The sequence below is a fragment of the Sander vitreus genome, chromosome 14, assembly GCF_031162955.1.
Source record: "Sander vitreus isolate 19-12246 chromosome 14, sanVit1, whole genome shotgun sequence".
In the NCBI taxonomy this organism is placed as follows: domain Eukaryota; kingdom Metazoa; phylum Chordata; class Actinopteri; order Perciformes; family Percidae; genus Sander; species Sander vitreus.
The window spans coordinates 22,725,174-22,743,978 of NC_135868.1; the positions used below are offsets into that span (position 1 = coordinate 22,725,174).

The 18,805-nt window shown below is 41.1% G+C and overlaps 1 protein-coding gene across 2 annotated transcripts; it reads left to right on the forward strand.

Moving 5' to 3' along the window:
• The first annotated feature begins 601 nt into the window (after positions 1-601).
• ldlrap1a (low density lipoprotein receptor adaptor protein 1a) lies at positions 602-17,612 on the forward strand. 2 transcript variants are annotated; one of them, XM_078268439.1, is made up of 9 exons: positions 604-804; positions 6,226-6,368; positions 8,349-8,461; positions 9,282-9,396; positions 11,827-11,899; positions 12,362-12,457; positions 13,973-14,100; positions 14,411-14,445; positions 16,657-17,612. In XM_078268439.1, exons 1-9 carry the CDS (start codon positions 720-722, stop codon positions 16,799-16,801), a joined length of 933 nt encoding a protein of 310 aa, XP_078124565.1. In that variant the 5' UTR covers positions 604-719; the 3' UTR covers positions 16,802-17,612. The 2 variants fall into 2 exon arrangements, with proteins under 2 accessions (XP_078124566.1, XP_078124565.1); XM_078268440.1 differs by lacking the exon at positions 6,226-6,368 and having other exon boundaries at positions 602-804.
• The last annotated feature ends 1,193 nt before the right edge of the window (positions 17,613-18,805 follow it).

Consider the following 18,805-nt stretch of genomic DNA (forward strand, 5'->3'; position numbering starts at 1 on the left):
TATTTAGGCATATGTGTCTGTCATAATGGGCTGACGTAAAGGTTAGGTACATTTTTCAGCTGCTCAGGTTCAGGAAGATAACGCTGTACAAGCTTTATTCATGTCATTTACTTAGACCAAAAGAGTACTAGACTACTTAGACTTAAAGAGAGAACGTAGAAACATACATCAATACATATTAAAGTCAGAAAATGCATGTTTTTTTCTTTATTATGCCATGTAATGAAATAACAATTTGAAATAATTGTCAACAAAGTAGGTTACAATAGAGGAAACGTATGCTCAAGCTGTGCTCATATACAGTATGAAGATACCAAGCCGGTATAGCCTATAATAGATTTCTCCTAATCTACTTTCTGAGCAGCATTATTCCAAAACCAAGGGTGTTGAATACGCTGACACAATGGTAATGAAACAAATCCACTGGAATTAGGAAATAACATGTTGGAAATTAATTCGTGGTGTTTACTTAGTATGTATGTTTTCGTATCACCTGAACGGTCTCTAATGTCCCATTAAATCCAAATGCAGCATTACTTCTCTGGTGGGCTTGTTGCTTGTTCACGTGCGCTGACCTCATAAATAGCGGGATTTCTGACAGCACAGGAAGGCACCACAAGTCCATCCTCCCCATCAGCAGTCTGGTCAACAACATTTCTCCTGCAAGACTCACCAGTAATCTTCACCGACTCTTCACCACCGCATTTTGAAACACCGACATGGATGTCCTCAAGTCGGCTGGGAGAGCTATTATCCGGAGCCCAAGTATGGCGAAACAGTCCTGGACTGCCGGCAGACACAGAAGTAAGAAGCAATTGTTAATTTGACAGAAAAACGTAGACACAAGGGTTTTAACCTTTAGGCTACATTTTTTTTAGTTTCACCTTGCCAAAAGTTGACTTCTGCTTACCGCTGTGCCCATTTTACTTGAATCACCCCAGTGACGGATATAAATAACGTTACATTTGTGAGCTAACTTTACCAAAGTTTAGCGTTTTGTTTCAAAAGCGAAACGTTGCAAAATAGTATTATGTTGCCCCCCCCAACCCCCCGGTGTTGGACTGTTGTAGCAAAGTTACAAAGATTAATGTTGACATATTTTAACTTGCGTAGGTAACGTTACGTGTCATTTAGTTTGACAAAGAGATTAAAAACGCTACTTTTTTAGAAGCGATTTTTTTTGTTTTGTTTATTTGTTCTGGTATTTTGTTCTGTTTTGTGCAAAATATGTACTTTATCCCACGGAGATTGAGTAAGTCTGTTTACATTGCGGTTTATCCTGTTTCAGGAATTTTCCGGAAATAATTGTTATTTCGAAAAACCAGGCAGAATTAAGTAGACCACACAGCACCTACATAAAGTGCTGCTGTGACAAATATGATTTTTATTGAACATTTTTTTTAAGTTATCGCACCCTCAGTGGTCACATGTTTTAGGAGCAGTGCCTTGTGTTGCTAGTTATTTTACTGACTACAGCAGTCTTTTGGATTTGTGGCTAATCCCAAGGGGTCAGGGTCAGTAATACTAGAATTTACAGGGATTTTTTTTTTTTTTTGTGTCTTGCTCAAGGGCCCTTCAGTAGGTCAGGAACTTGCCCACACTGCAACATTAACATGAAACTCTTTTAAAGCACTCTGGTGCCCATTGTAGGACTCAAGGGCCACTTTGTAAAATAAATCTCACTTGATCCTGGCTGTAAAGTTCTGGGGAGTGACTGGGTGGCTTAGACAGCCTTAAAGCGCCCCTGTCTGTAACCATTAGGGCAAGCCAGGAATGCTGCGAGTCAGTCAGTGCAAGGTTCCTTTTAGCTTGAGTTCAAGCAGGTCTATTTTAAATTCCATCAGAGAGCCCATTACAAAGCGTACTGTATATGATCATTAGAAAATACAGGGTGGATTACATAAATATCCTCCGTTACTATATGTAACCTTAGCTCACCTGGAAAAATAGAAAAGGCCTCTGGGAGTTTGAGATACACTCTTACATGCAGACCGATATCTTGCTTGCACATTTCTGTGTTAATTGATGAGGGTCACATGTTAATGTATTTACTTTACTATCAGTGCCTGCAGTTACATGGGCCAACCTTTGTCATTCTAAATGAGATCAATACAAATTAATAATTCCATGGAATATATTTGCAATACATGACCGATGTACTGTAAACATGTCCTGTTAGAACGCCCGACTGTAAACAATAGGAAAGCACAGTTCCTGCATGCCCAACCCGCGTGGAGCCCTTTGCACCATCACTTTTATTATGAAACGACACAGAATCCTGTAATAACTGGGCATTTAAATGTTAAACCCAAACCCCTTTTTATTTATTGTAAAGGTTTTAAACCAGCCTGTAAAATGTCTCTAATTTATCCGGACTCAGGTGTTTTTGAGAAGCATTGTTACTTTTGTTGGGCTCTTACTTTAATAATTAGTTACATTTAAAAGCTTCCTGTGAATGCAGCTAGTGACCCACTTGTTATAGAAGAATTGTAGTATAGGTTACCAGGTCTTCTTTAGACTGCAGGGCACGCATTCCTCACCAGCGCTGACCCATATCGCCCATGTCAGACTGCCAAGTCTGACTCTAGCCTATGGGACAAAGTCGGGATCAACCTACATTTTTGTGTCTTTTCAGGGGCTTTACCAGACGGCAAAGCAACAGGGCTGTTGCACCTGAGGTCCAGCATTTCACACAGATATTGCCATTAATGGGGCTCTATTGGCTTAGACACTCAACTTCACGTCTGCCTACCGTGAGTGAGTTTGCATTGAGGAGAAACCTATTCAAGCGTATGGGGACTACGCCATTTTTTTTAAATGGCAAAGGCCTCTCCGCTCCTTATCCACTTCTCTGCTCTCATTGACCCGGTTTGGTCGCCCTAGACGACCCTCACCGGCACACTGCCACTGTTGGGGACCAGCCAGAGGGTGCTTGTATGCAGCAAAAGAGCCTTTCTCTTGGGACCTTCTCAAATAGAAGCATGTGATAATGCCAGCACACACTCATGGTCCCTTTGGCAAATCATTGCCACAATGGCAATATTTCTATCTGACTTATGAAGTAGTTATATCACCTAAGCATGTCATTTGCTCTCCAGGTAGCTCTTCTACTTCGGCGAGGATTCTGCTTATGGATTAGGCTTTTCCCCTTCTATTTCCACTGTTACTCTCCCACTATCAGTCAGACACTCTGCTGGCAACGTGGTCTTTTTGATGGCTGTAACTTTGCCTCCATAACGTCTAGAACCAAAACCCTTCTGGCAATAAGAACCATACATGGGATTAATGTATTTCCCCCCTGGTCTCAGATGCAGCAGGTGGTATCTGACGCAGTAGGCTAGATTATTCAGACTCAACCTTGTTTTCTGATTAGATGTGATCTGAAGGCCACCAGTCAGACTCTGAGACAGCAAGGCTGGCTTCCAGGCCTGGTAGGATGAGTATGTTTTGCATTGTAACAGTTGTGAGTGAACTTGAGGCTAAATGCCTCCGAAATGTTTGTTTAACTTTTTGCAGCTGCAGAGACTTCCAGACAAACACGTTATCACTTTTTTAAAAATGTTTCTGCATCCATCAGTAGAATCCCGCACTTCAACTCAGATGAATTTGGATTCCTTGAAACCTGATTTTGGAGCTGTGTGTGGATGTAGATCATCGGATTTAAAAGAAAAGTTAAATGGTAACAGAAGTTGTTTTTATAAAATAACAAAGAGGTTATGTGGCTCAGAGTCCTGGATCAGTCCTAAGTTGTAGGGCCACACTTGGTGGTTTCCACAGTGATACAGTGTTTGGTGGAGACACACAAATCAGACAGAACGTGAATTGTCTGTCAGTTGGACCCTTTTGGATCAGCACGTTTGCTGTCGCAGTGTTCAACAAAGGCTTTCTTTTTGCACTTTGATACATGCAATGGATACTCATCCATTAGTGTTGGACTTGATAGATGACTAGGGAGCTGAGAACTGGGGTGTTTTACCTTTCCTTTTCCCCTCTCTTATCCAAGACAAGGCAACTCTTTTTCTTCTTCATTCTCCTGACATTAACAGATGGTGAGGTTGACTTGTATTTACAGCAGGGTCAGATAGTTATACTTGGTCTCAGTTCACACATGAACACAGCTGTTTCCTCTCAGGTGTCCCAGTTGCTGACCTTTGATCACAAAGCCCTCCCTAATTCTCTGGCTGAGCGGTGCCTGGTACTGTACCTGCGCTGTTGTCTGGGAGGCGTGCCTGTGTTCCCACAGCCCTGTGTTCCCACATTAACAATAACCCCTAACCCTAACATAGGGCTGTGGGAACATGGGGCCTAATTTTAAGAAAAATCTTAGAAATGTGGGAACATAGGGCTGTGGGAACATAGGGCTGACCTCATTGTTTTCAGACCCATTGACCGTTCAGTGCTGTCCTTTTCCCACTATGGTGGCTCTGACCTGACTGACCACAGTTATTTTGGGGATTCGTTGTGCCATTAAGTTTGGTACGTTTTGACACTTGTCTCTGCCAGTGACATGTCATGAAGTGACTTCTCATGAAATTTGGTACCTCGCTACCATGGCTGTGTAGACTCTTTTGTCTTGTTCTGATGTACCTGTCCGTACCTGACCTTTCACAGTAGAGTGCAGATAGAAAAACGTGTTAAGCTGGAACTTATTCATCATGGACCTGAAATCAGTGGCAACCAAAAATTATTCACAACGCAGTTTTAAACTTAAGACATTTTTTAATGGAGGGTTTTTCACATAGTGGTGTAAATGTGTGCTGGATTTTGGCCTTTTTAAAGAATCCTCTTTCAGCTGCAGTCCTCCTTCCTTCCAGAGTTTTTTTCCTGGCTCAGAATGGGCCATTGGGGGGGGCATCAAGAGTGGGTCCTCCTCCTCCCCCAGGAAATTTCGAGCAGAAAACTCTACTAGGAAATGATTTCATTCTGATACATTTGAATGCACCAATTTATGGTGGAAACGTCTTTTTATTTATGTGAACGAAAACACAAAATTCAGGAGGCAGGTGACATTTAAAAAATAAACGATATAAGGGAATATAATGCAGTAAGGGGCATTTGACATCAGGGAACTGGGCCCGGGTCAGAGTACATTTGACCCCCAAAGTACCGTTTGTTTGATTAGTGTGAACATTGCGTACCGTACCTTGGCTTGGCTTGTAAACACCAACTATACCAAAACAAGGAAGTAGACTACTATTTAACGAAGTTTTTAACCAGTTCTAAAACTGTCTCAACTGCGAGTTGACTGCTGGAAGTCAAAGACGTTTTGGTGCGGGTGATTTTTTTTTTTTCCTTTGGTCCTCCTTTGAGGGGGCGCTTAAAAGGAAAGAAATGGAGGAAAAACCCTTCCTTCCTTCCTTCCTTCCTTCCTTCCTTCCTTTTTTTTTTATAGTGTGAACATGTGTCTGCATGAGTATGTGGTATGCACCACATCCCAGAGGAGGTGAATGCTTGGAGGATGGATTTCTAGGTAATGGGGGATGTTTTCCTGCTCTTATTTTCCCTAACCCGTCTCCCCTCCTTTCGTTCTGAGGAAATCTCTGTAAACACAGCCAGAGGGTCAGGGCCAGCCGCCGCCACACACAAACTGATAAGAAAGAAACAACATGGAGATAGCAGCTGTTCCTTCACCGGTTTACACTCCTCATTCTTTTTCAGGGAACATATCAGTGCTAACATTTGATCACAAAGGTCGAAAACCCCTAATGTACTTTTCCGAGGGACATCTAATGGCCTAGTTTGGTTTAGATTGATCTGTTCTGTTACTTTGAGAAAAGGAAACTCGCTCTTCCCTCTTATCATAGTCTTTCAGATTCCACGTATACTTGCTCCTAACTCTTTTTTTATTGTCAAGCCCTAAAAGTTGTTTTGGTGTTGAAATATTTACTTGACAGTACCTCTGACCTAGATACCTTAGTTTTGCCTTTCCACTTCAGGGAGCGAGCAGATGAAATGTCTGAACTTTTAAGTTCAACATGGGCTGTTTACATTTCCTCCTAATTTGTGTTTTTCTCAAATGCTCTTTGAATGTTCTCACGAGCAGCGCTATTTATTTTTGGACCTGAAAGGGAAGGCAGGCACGTCGTAGCGTCTCTGAAACTGTAACCAACAAATATGTGATGTTTTTAACTCGATGCTTTGGTCCAACGAGAGCGTGGTTAGCAAACCGTTTTCCTGTCGATCAATTGATTGACCCACTTTTCCCTAAAAAATGTTTCTCCGTAGAGCTCCCAGAGAACTGGACTGACACACGGGAGACCGTCGTAGAGGGGATGACGTTTAATCTTCGTCACCTCGGCATGACGCTAGTGGACCAGCCCAAGGGAGAGGAGCTGTCCGCTGCTGCAGTTAAGAGGATCGTTGCCACGGTGAGAGTTAGGCCTCTTTCACACTGGCTGCGTGGCGTGTCCGTGTCAGCTCCCACGTTAACAGGTTAGAGCTTTCACACTGCCTGCGTTACACGCGCGGCTCGAGCCACGCCAAAAATGCGTGCATGCTAGAAATAGGGCCGACGCCTATTTTTCACGCGACACGCAAGCGTGTTGGAAGCGTTTCCAGGAAAAATAGAAGAGGAAAAGATGTTTATATGTCATTTTGACACAAATACATTTAATAAATGACATTTTCAAATATTTCACCTGTCGATACAGAACAAAATATTCTGTAGCCTATTTTGCCGTCAATGCTGCCGATGTTGTCTTTGCTGTAATCAAATCAGTCTGTTTATCAGTGGGAAACATACAGTCATGTGAAAAAATGAGAACACCCATGCTGAAGTTGACTAAAAAGAGGAATACAAAAATCATCTTTTGGAAATTGATCTTAATGCCTTAATTAAAAAAATGAGGAAAAATCCAACCTTTAAGGACACCAATTTTCTTTGTGAATGAATAATGTATTGTAAATAAATAAATGTTCTTCCTTAAAATACAGGGGGCATAAGTATACACACCCCTATGTTAAATTCCCATAGAGACAGGCAGATGTTTATTTTTAAAGGCCAGTTATTTCATGGATCCAGGATACTATGCATCCTGATAAAGTTCCCTTGGCCTTTGGAATTAAAATAGCCCCACATCATCACATACCCTTCACCATACCTAGAGATTGGCATGGTTTTATTTCAGTTAGCCTAATAGCTGGTTTGATTTGCATTGAGCGATGATTTCATGGAAAGTACCCCATGCCAATCTCTAGGTATGGTGAAGGGGATGTGATGATGTGGGGCTATTTTAATTCCAAAGGCCAAGGGAACTTTATCAGGATGCATAGTATCCTGGATCCATGAAATAACTGGCCTTTAACAATAAACATCTGCCTGTCTCTATGGGAATTTAACATAGGGGTGTACTCTTTTACGCTCCCTGTATTTTAAGGAAGAACATTTATTTATTTACGATACATTATTCATTTATAAAGAAAATTGGTGTCGTTAAAGGTTGGATTTTTCTTCATTTTTTTTAAATTAAGGCATTAAGATCAATTTGCAAAAGATGATTTTTTTTTATTCCTCTTTTTAGTCAACTTTAGCATGGGTGTCCTCATTTATTCACATGACTGTACAAGGCTAGCAGCAGCAGCGCCGCGTCGGACACACTTCTGGTGTGCAAAGACATAGAAAACGCCACGAAGCCGCCACGCAACTGACACGCAACAGAAACGCCACGCTCACGCCACACAGCCAGTGTGAAAGAGGCCCTAGAGTAACGATGACCATGTCATACAGTCCACATTATGGCTGGGGAGTCTCCCGGGTGATTTTATTTAAATAGTTATATGATTAACCAGTTTTGTTAATTTGGGTTTCATTTACCCAAGCATAATATACATTTTTGTTTTTCAAATTGTCAGAAACCTTATTTCTGACAAATCGGGTAACACAGACCCATTGCCTTTACTGTACGTGGACCTGGACTTAACTGTTGTGCGTTCCCCCTCCAAATAGCCTATTCCGAGCCAAGAAAAACCCTGCTTGGATTGCATGGACTTTTTTCAATACCCATTTTATGAAATCCATTTCAACAAAAAAGAAATTACAACATTACACATTGTGGCACAAATATTTTAATTTATTTTTCAGCTCCTACTATGTGAGCCCTGTCTCTGTGTGTAACGTAGTAACGAGTTCTTCCTGCGTGTCTCTATGACGTGTAACGCTGGACAGCCAATCAGCGTTATCAATTATGTCTGTTACATTTCTTCATTTCCCACTTCACTTCGAGTACTTTTTGTAAATTCTGGATCAAAATGGTTTAAAAGCCACTGTACCAATGTACTTTGCCTGATCCCATAGTTCAACACACTAACATTCTATTAAACAAACCCTTTGATAATTGTTTCTTTAACAGGCTAAAGCTATTGGGAAGAAGCCTAAGAAGGTTGCTCTCAAAGTTTCCCCACAGGGAATCGTCCTGTACGACCGCTTGACCGATAAACTCCTGGAAAACGTCTCCATCTACAGGTATGTTAAGAGCAGCTCGCCGTTTGCAGATAAATGTCTAATTGACGGCGTCGTTGCACTTCTGAAACTGCTAAATGCAAGTTCACAGCCTTCTAAGACCGTCGCCGTGTAGTTGATGTGGCACGTTGTAATTGATGTGGTAATTCATAATGCTTCTGCTCCTCCTCCTGAAAAGAACTCTTACACTGCTCTGAAAAAACAACACAGGGAACTAGATCAGCCACAAGGGGCGAATGTAGTCTTCCACAATGCTAACCTGCATTTGGGGGGGGGGACATAATTCTCCTTTTGTGGCTATAAATCAGTGGAATACTCTTCCTACAGAGCTAATTTCATGTTTATCAGTGTTTTAAGCCCCCCAACGTCTCCTTCTCCGTTGGGGGCTTAAAACACCATCGAGCTAATTTCATGCACTAACTTGCACTCATTCTCACGCTTAGCAAAGCATTGGTTGTTAACAAAGCAGACTTGCTCCCACCAGTGAATTGATGTGTTTATGGGGGGGTCTAGTTCTAGCTCTAGATGGGGTGGGATAGGGGGACAATAATGTATGTAGATTGTTATGACTTTATGTATCTGTATTGTATACTGCACATACTTTGTCTGTATTTGATTGCGCCATCTACCTGCCCAGGGACTACGGGCGGAAACTAGCAATTTGCTACAACCTGGCACAAGAAATCTATTGGTTTTTTGTTTGTTTTTTTGCACTGTCCCTGTTCAAATAAATAAATTACAATTATGTTGCTTAGCCTGTAAACTCTCCTTGACTTCTTGGTACACTCACTGTCCCTTTTAACCTGTCCCCTCTGGCTTGCAGAATATCCTACTGCACAGTGGACAAACTGCATGATAAAATGTTTGCTTATATCGCTCAAAACACCCTCAATGGGACCCTGGAGTGCCATGCTTACCTCTGCTCCAAAAGGAAAGTGGTGAGTTGACTACAGTATCAGTGTTTTAATTCATATTGCATATCATTTAAATTCCAATGCAGTGATTTTTCTTTTTTTTTTTTTTAAACTTGGTCGGCATCACTTTATTTTGAATTTCTAACTCGAGAGTTAAAGGTCCCATGGCATGAAAATTTCACTTTGAGGTTTTTTTTAACATTAGTATGAGTTCCCCCAGCCTGTCTATGGTCCCCCAGTGGCTAGAAATGGTGATAGGTGTAAACCGAGCCCTGGGTATCCTGCTCTGCCTTTTGAGAAAATGAAAGCTCAGATGGGCCGATCTGGAATCTTCCCTTTATGAGGCCATAAGGAGGAAGGTTACCTCTTCCTTCTCTGCTTTGCCCACCCAGAGAATTCGGCCCACCCATGAGAGAGCGAGAGACATCATGGCTTGCAAACAAGCAAAGTGGCAGCTGGTCAAGGCCACACCCCCCACCCTCCACCTTGCCCCCCCCCCCCTCTCCTCCTCAATAGCATTTAAAGCTACAGACACAGAAATGGCACATCCTAAGGAAAGCTCATTGTGGGACTGGCTCTAGTGGCTGTAATTCTACACCAAGGCTGAATTTTGGGAAAGAGACTTCAGATACAGTATTAGGGGACCACTAAGGCCTATATAAAAGAGACTTCAGATACAGTATTAGGGGACCACTAAGGCCTATATAAGAGACTTCAGATACAGTATTAGGGGACCACTAAGGCCTATATAAAAGCATGCAAAAAGCAGCATGTCATAGGACCTTTTTAAGTGTACCTTTTTTTTATTTATTTTTTTTAGTCTGTAGTTTGATGGGGTGTAAACCTCTCTTTATGGTTGGGGGGGTTTATCTAATCTAGCTTTAGTTTCACTTCCCTGAGTTTGTGACCTCTTTATCCTTTAAAAACCTAAGACACCAAGCATGTCCTCATGTGCTTTTTACTCATCCAATTGCTTCTTTCTCCAAGGTGAGTAGTAGTGGTGGTACGGTTCATGAAAAAACATCCAAACCGCTCGGTTCACTTGTCTCGGTTCGGTGCGTGTGTCGCACGGTTCATCAGTACACTGTTAATGTGCACTAACCACTTACTGCCGTAGTGCCCACTTTCAACACCTATGTTAAAACCCTTACTGGAAACGACGAGGGGGATGAGCGTGACGAACGCAACACGTGGCAGCTGATTGGACGAACGCGTCACGTGGGTCTTGCTGCTCCAGAATTTCAAAACTGACTCTAATGGCGTCTCGTTCTGAATACGATCTTGTATTTTACAAAAATAGTTCACCGAAAAGTGTTTCTGAAAACATTTTAAGCGAGAAATAGGCCATACAGTTGCTGAATCTGTCTGCTTTTTTGATCGACAAAGGTCAGTTTAAAAGATTTTCGTCAGATTGTGAGAGGCGCCGAGCCGAGCGCTCCTCAGGTGGAGTGTGGAGTGCTGCAGGTCACGTCACATGCAGAAATGTCAAGTAGGAGAGATGAGGAAGGCTGTCCGTAGTTGGAGGATGCGCCAGCATCGTATATAGTCTGGTGTGTGGGAACATGTTGGATTTCATGTTACCTATGATGACAGCGGAAATAAAACAATAGATAGAACTGCCACTGTGTGCATGTATTGTGTAACATGCATTCAATATGCTAATTTTAGCTCTATATCATATAGCAAACATTTTTTTCCAATGTTTGGTGTTTTTGCGACACTTTTGCCGCTTTTCTCGATGTTTTTGTCACTTTTTGCAACCTTTTTGTTACTTTTCCCGACGTTTTTGAAGCTTTTGCCAACGTTTTTTTTGGGGGTGTTTTAAAGTTTAAAGCTTTTTCTGACATTTGTCACTTTTTTCAACGTTCTTTCAAATGCTATAACATTGAATAAAACACCCAAATTCAATGAAAGTAGGAATTGATTTAATTTGTCTTTTATTTTACTTGTGGAGAGTGTTTGACAATTTTGGTTGAAAGAAACCCAAATTTCTGATCTAGAAACTTTTTGAAAAACAATGGGTCAAATTTGACCCGAGGACAACAGGAAACCCTAGAAGTCCCGCTCCCCAAACCCGTCTGTCATCTTCCTGTGCTCCTTCTGTGTGTTGAAAACCAGAAGGGCACTTTTCATCTCATCTTACTTGCTTCCACACTCATCCCTTTCTCTCCCAGAATAACACGATAATACCCTACTTCCTTAGTACTTGCCTCTCTCTTATCGTGGTTATGGAGAATGGCAGTAACCTCTTTCTGTCCTCTGCTCTAACAGCTCTTCAGTCTCAGCACAGTTCACAACATCCTACTGTATGTGTGCCTTGAGCAAGCCGAAATGTATCCTGACATGAAATGGGATACATATTGAAGATCATGCCTATCATTCTGTTTATTCAGACTTGGGGTTGGTAATGCAGCCATGGTCTGTAACAACGTGTACTTTCCTTCTGTTTTCCAGGCTCAGGCAGTGGCTCTGACGGTAGCCCAGGCCTTCACAGTAGCTTTTGAACTCTGGCAAGTGGCCAAAGCAGGTAAGCACCACGGCAGTGAAGTACATTTACACAAGTACTGTACTTAAGTACACATTTGAGGTACTTTTACTTTACTTGAGTCTTTTCTTTTCATGCCACTTTCTACTTCTGCTCTGCTACATTTCAGAGGGAAATATTGTCCTTTTTTTACTCCACTACATTAATCTGATCGCTTTAGTTACTAGTTACTTTACAAATTAAGATTTTCTCACATGAAACGCATATAGTTTATGCATCATGAACTAAACTACCCAACAATATAACGGCCTACAAGTCCAGCTGAATTGATTTTGAAGATTAAACACAGAACAGTTTGGATCGTTTCCAGTTTCTAAAATGTGAGGATTTTTCTGCATTGATTACTTTTTACTTTTACATTTTCCTGATGGTACTTGCATATATTATATCTGCTGCAACCAACACGTTTTGGCCTGCTTGTGCAATGTCTCTCCTCTATTCTAGAGAAAGGGAAAAGAGTGAAGTCCAGTTCAGCTGGAGATGGCAGCAGTAGTTCCCATTCAGAGAGGTCCAACAGCCTGGGGAGCCTGAAAGGGACAGGTAAAAAGTGGCTGAAGCACACAAATCATTGGAGCCACAGTGTTTTTTCGTTTGTTTTTTTTTCCATTTCTTTCATTCTTTTGCAGTGGAGTAATGACAGTTGAGCTCTTACAGTTTGAAACTGAGACTAGCAAGTTGAGCCGGGAAGCGCTGCCCCCTTCTTTTCAGCGCCCATGTTAAATAATTGTTGTCTCTCCACACAAGACAATCTATTTTTTTTTCTGCATTCGGCGAGCAAATCTGGCAAGAAAAGCCACTGATAATCAATTATAAACAATATAAAAGACATATGTGATGTAAATGATTTGATTCTGATGAATGGTAAAGTTCTCTTCTTGCTTCTCGTCACCTTTGTTGACACGCGAGCTCTCGCTCCGAACCACTTTCAATGAATCTTATACACCCCTGCACCACTTATGTAATAAGACTCCTTTATGTCTTTGTCTTAACCAGTTGCATGTTTTCATAGAAAAGGAGCTTTACACACAACCTTATCACAGCTGAATGTTTGACTGTAGTGTTACACATTTTATGTAGTCTCGATTTGCGTGGTTATTTACATTTAATGGGTTGTATGTCTAGTTCTTCAAGTAAAGTGCAGCACACCACAGTCAACTTTTAATCAAATAAAATGTAATTTGGGCGCTTGGGTAGAGGTTTACTCTGATGCAGCGGCCGTGGGTTTGCTGCATGTCATTCCCCCCTCTCTCTACCCTTTCATGTCTCCATCTGTCTCATAAAAATAAAGGCCAAAAATGATCTTAAAAAAAAAAAAAAATAATTTCCCACTAAATTGTGGTTAGTGAAAATGCAAAGTGGCTAGTGAGTTTGGAAAACCACCAGCCACAGTGGCTGTTGAGCAAAACTGTTAATGACAAGCCCTGCCTATAACCCCATGGCTGACAAAGAATGACATAATGGATAAATGAGAAATAAAATTGTATTCCACCTTTTTACTTAGAAATTAAAGGATGAGGATAGACCTTTTCCAATAAGGTTTAGGGCCTTTCTTCTGGTGTCACCCTGAGGCCACACTTTACATTTGGTGCTCCACTATTGGTAAAAAAAAATCAGTTTTCTGTTATGTACTGACCTACAACCTAATGGGACGGCTAGACTTTTAGTCCCTTCAAAATACACACAGATTACCTGTGTATACCTTTAACTAGGGATAGACCAATGATCTGCCCTGGCCGATTATCGGGCCGGTTTTTGGCAGTTTGCAGATCTAATCTATCAGTAATCTGTATCGGCTTTGAAAAACTAGTATCGGTCGATCCCTATTTTTAACCCTTGTGTTGTCTTCCATTCAACCATGTACGCGGGTCCTCCCCGGTCAAAACTGAAAATCGTCTTTTTGAGAGAGAGAGAGAGAGAGATCCATGTTAATTTGGGGTAATTAAAATGAGGTCGTTAAAGAGAAACCCATATTTCTGATATAGATATTTTGAAAACGGGTCAAATTTGACCCAAGGGTCAACAACTAACGGCATGTCCTTCTCTCACCTCAAGTAGATGTCGCCACGGACAACCTATTGGACTTTGAGGACAGTGCGCATGTCGTGGTGGAGACCAATGGGAATGTAGAGGAGGATCAGCTGGATAACCGCAGGCCCTCTGAGACCAACAACAACTCTGCCTGGGTAAGAGCCTCACCTCCTCTGGCTCTATGTTGCTCCCCTAAGTCTTCTCTAAACTCGTCTTGGGATCCATTTTCTATTTGAGATTTAGACCGCAAGTCTTCTGTGTTTCAAGTGGATTTGCCTTTGAATGTATTAAGAACATCAAGTCATAAAGTCCAAACGCAGTTGAAAATGACGTGCGATGTCTTAGATTCAGTCTTAAGTAGGTGTGTCTAAAATGTAGTTCTATGAAACGGCATCACCACACATCTTTATATAATATTCACTGGGTGAATATTAAAGTTAATATTCTTCTTTTTCATCTTTCCAGGGAATCGAAGATGGTTTGGATGAAGCCTTCTCCAGGTGAGATATTTGTCTTAATAGTTTAATTATTCAGTGAAATTAATTGTAGTTGATTCTGTCTGCTGCTTGTTAAAATAATACACCCCAACCCCCCCCCCCAAACTCTGCCTTGTCAAATCCTTCAGCCTACTGTAGTCCACTCTCACAATGCTTGGCTTTACAGGGCCACTTACTGACAATTTCGGTGTACTGCAGAATTTATTGTACATGAGAAATTAACTTGATAGCTAAACTGTAAACTGTCCTCAATCTATTGTGTGTTTGTGTCTCCAGCTGAGCTCTGGATAGCTATGGTTCATGTCCAGGTAAAGTTGAGTACCACTGTTGGCTGTTACAAGCCCTTACTGTAGTGTTGTAGAGCCTAATTACAGTACTAACCTACCTGTAAGCCATTCCATTCATCCACCGCCAAACCCATTACCACTGTTCACAGCTCAGTAATGTAATCAATCGCTTCCTGTGTCCTTTTTAAAAAAAAAATTTATTTCCTCCCTGATGGAATAATTGTCAACTGGGTTCAGAAAAGAAAGCTGATCCACAGTACTGAGTTTCAGTCAAAGTGAAAAATGACATCCTTTCCCATCTCGTATAACCAGAAATCAGTGGTGTAGTCTACGTGATATGCAGTATACCCTCTAAAAAAGCTCCAGGATTTCCATATACCCACTTAAAAATGCCCAATGACATGCAACAACATACTTTCCATTATATTTTTGATATATTTTGCATTGTCATCGGCATTTTTCTTTTTCACAAAAGGTATTTCCACTGTAAATTGGTGCATAAGTCTATACGAATACGGGAAATTAAGTTTTTGATGCTCAAAACTTCCCTGGGGGAGGACACCCAGACCCCCCGACTATGATATGCCCCCCCCCCCCAGAGGCACGCACAGACAGACAGACACTTTTTTTTTTTTTTCTTCTTCCTGATAACCCACTTTATAGTCTTTGCCTTGACTGGACTGAATCAGTGGGAGTAATGGGACTTCGCTACACACACCGAGGGCTTTGCTGAACAATTTGCGTATTCGATGGTGTGGAAGTGTGAGCGAGCAGTGGGTCACTTAAGCCTAGTGACAAATTAAACGACTTATCCCACGGATCGAGTGAACCGGATGTCTTGAAGTAATCCTGTTGACCTCCACCCCACTTATTATCCCAGAGAGGGGAAAAGGCAGTTTGCAGCCAAACCGAGGGATCTTAATTAGAGAATGGAGGCTTTAGTTACACAAACGTGTCTGGGAGGTCTGAGCTGCTGTGGAGGCAGCATTAAAATCACTACTCGACCCCAAACTTTAAAGAGAGGAACTAAGGAGCATACGGCTATTCTGGCTGAGTGACATTAGGCCTGAAGTGAAAAAGAAGAGGACATCAAGTACTTGTGTTACCAACCCAACAAAAAAAGCAGTCACACTGTGAGCTAGAAAGCTCGTTAACCACCTTGTTAGACATCAGATTTTTTATTTCTATTCCTTTTTACTAATTAGTTTATTTGACTTTCACTGGACAAATTCCTCCATAGTTACAAGTTCAACACCGAGAGACTTCTATGATGACCTCTGAACTCCGTATTTTGCTGTTTAGCAAAGTCTTCAGCCAATCCCTTGAACATTGCAAATTTACACTTGAGACGTGTACATTTATGTATTTTACACATCATATTTTGTTGGTTTTTTTAGATAATTCTTTTGGGGCTTTTTTCCACCCTTTTAATGGACAGGACAGGTGAGAAGGGGGGGAGAGAGAGAGAGAGAGAGAGAGGGGGGGAGACATGCATGAAATCGTCACAGATCGGAGTCGAACCCTGGACCTCTGCGTCGAGACATAAACCTCTAAATATATGTGTGCCTGCTCTACCCACTGAGCAACCCGGCCACACACGCATAATGTTTTTTTATCATGAATATTTATACTATATTTCTTTGGCGTTTGTACCTATTTTAGCCTTAAGCACTACCGTAGAAGCACGCCACATTGCATTTCATGACACAATCCTTGAATCCTTAATGTTCACTAGCGCTCCAAAAGTCCGTCTGTCACCAAAAAATGCACCATTCGCTCCAGTTTCAGTAACGTTTGCTAAAATAAAATCTACAGCGCGGTGAATAACACCGGCCTTATCTATTTTTAAACGGTTTCACAAACCGTAACCGAGCCATTTTGTTTTTTCAAATCATCCATTCATCCTTCTCTTCTCCCGTCTTCTCAGACTGGCAGTGTCGCGTACTAACCCCCAGGTCCTGGAAATTGGGGTGACGCCCCAAGACTGGCTCACTGAACCCGACTGGGACACCACCAATGGAAACCCTTCCAACGATCTCAGCCCTTTCGGGGACGATATCTTCGGCTTCTGACCACCACGAGACAGCAGAGAAAGAGACGACAACTGAGGGGAGGATGGGTGTCTTTATGTCTTCCTATGAATGCATCACTGTGCATTTAAGATGAGGCTGCAGTTAAGTCCATATGGGAAGAAGTGTGGAGTTGTGAGATAACGTTTGGCCTCCTCACTTTGTTGTTGCACTCTTCACATGGACTGTTCTTCCGTTTTTGTGGAAACAGAACGGGCTGCTGTCCCTGCACACCAAAGCAATAATGTCATCCTGTTTACGGTTACTGCATGTGTCCTATTATTACACCACAAACCTAGGTTTACCAAGTTCATCTTATGTCAGCATTTGTTGTCCTGTTGTTTGCTTATGTTGTTCTATTTCAGTAGCATCGTAATCGATGTTTTGTATATGTGTTTAGTTATAATTTATAGATTTGTAATTATTTTTTTTATGGATGAAGTGTAGGATTTAATTCAGACTGATGTACAGACTGTATCAACAGGCCTTAATAACAGCGGGACAATCAACCACACTGCATTAAGTTTGAATGGATGTAGTTATTGTGAGGATTTAGCCTTCCACCACCCTGGATTGTAAAGTGAGGATGTCTAAAATGTGAAAATCAAGCTAGTTGTATTTATACGAACCTTTTGTAGCAGTGGACACGTTGTTACAGGCGGTACTTTTTCACTGCAGTGTAACAGCGTTCTCTGGACAGAAGCCCAGATGTGATCATGGTTATCAGATTCCATTGTGGCCATTTCATGTACATTATAATCCACCAGCATTATACAGAATTAAAATATTAAAATATATTCTTAAAAAAAGAAAATCGACTCCTTTGGTACATACAGTGGGGCAAAAAAGTATTTAGTCAGCCACCAATTGTGCAAGTTCTCCCACTTAAAAAGATGAGAGAGGCCTGTCATTTTCATCATAGGTACACTTCAACTATGAGAGACAAAATGAGAAAATAAAAATCCATTAAATCACATTGTAGGATTTTTAATGAATTTATTTGCAAATTCCTCTGGAAAATAAGTATTTGGTCACCTACAAACAAGCAAGATTTCTGGCTCTCAAACTGTAACTTCTTCTTTAAGAGGCTCCTCTGTCCTCCACTCATTACCTGTATTAATGGCACCTGTTTGAACTTGTTATCAGTATAAAAGACACCTGTCCACAACTTCAAACAGTCACACTCCAAACTCCACTATGGCCAAGACCAAAGAGCTGTCAAAGGACACCAGAAACAAAATTGTAGACCTGCACCAGGCTGGGAAGACTGAATCTGCAATAGGTAAGCAGCTTGGTGTGAATAAATCAACTGTGGGACCAATTATAAGAAAATGGAAGACATAGAAGACCACTAATAATCTCCCTCGATCTGGGGCTCCACGCAAGATCTCACCCCGTGGGATCAAAATGATCACAAGAACGGTGAGCAAAAATCCCAGAACCACACGGGGGGACCTAGTGAATGACCTGCAGAGAGCTGGGACCAAAGTAACAAAGGCTACCATCAGTAACACACTACGCCGCCAGGGACTCAAATCCTGCAGTGTATGTATGTATGTATGTATATATATGTGTGTATATATATATATATATATATATGTATAGTATATATATATGTATGTATGTGTATATATATATGTATATGTATATATATATATGTATATATATGTGTGTGTGATATATATATGTATATATATATATATATATATGTATGTGTATATATATATATATAGTATATATATATATATATATATATATGTGTATGTATATATATATATATATATATATATATATGTATATATGTGTATGTATATATATATATATATATGTATGATATATGTATATATATATATATATATATAAAATGTCAGATGAAACCAAAATAGAACTTTTTGGTAAAAACTCAACTCGTCGTGTTTGGAGGAGAAAGAATGCTGAGTTGCATCCAAAGAACACCATACCTACTGTGAAGCATGGGGGTAGAAACATCATGCTTTGGGGCTGTTT

What these genes read in the sequence shown, in the direction of transcription:
- ldlrap1a (XM_078268439.1), top strand. Translation starts at nt 720, where the DNA reads ATGGATGTCCTCAAGTCGGCTGGGAGAGCTATTATCCGGAGCCCAAGT. An exon ending in TCTGCTCCAAAAGGAAAGTG is followed by an intron (nt 9,397 to 11,826) that starts GTGAGTTGACTA and finishes TCTGTTTTCCAG; the next exon opens with GCTCAGGCAGTGGCTCTGAC. An exon ending in TTGGATGAAGCCTTCTCCAG is followed by an intron (nt 14,446 to 16,656) that starts GTGAGATATTTG and finishes CCGTCTTCTCAG; the next exon opens with ACTGGCAGTGTCGCGTACTA.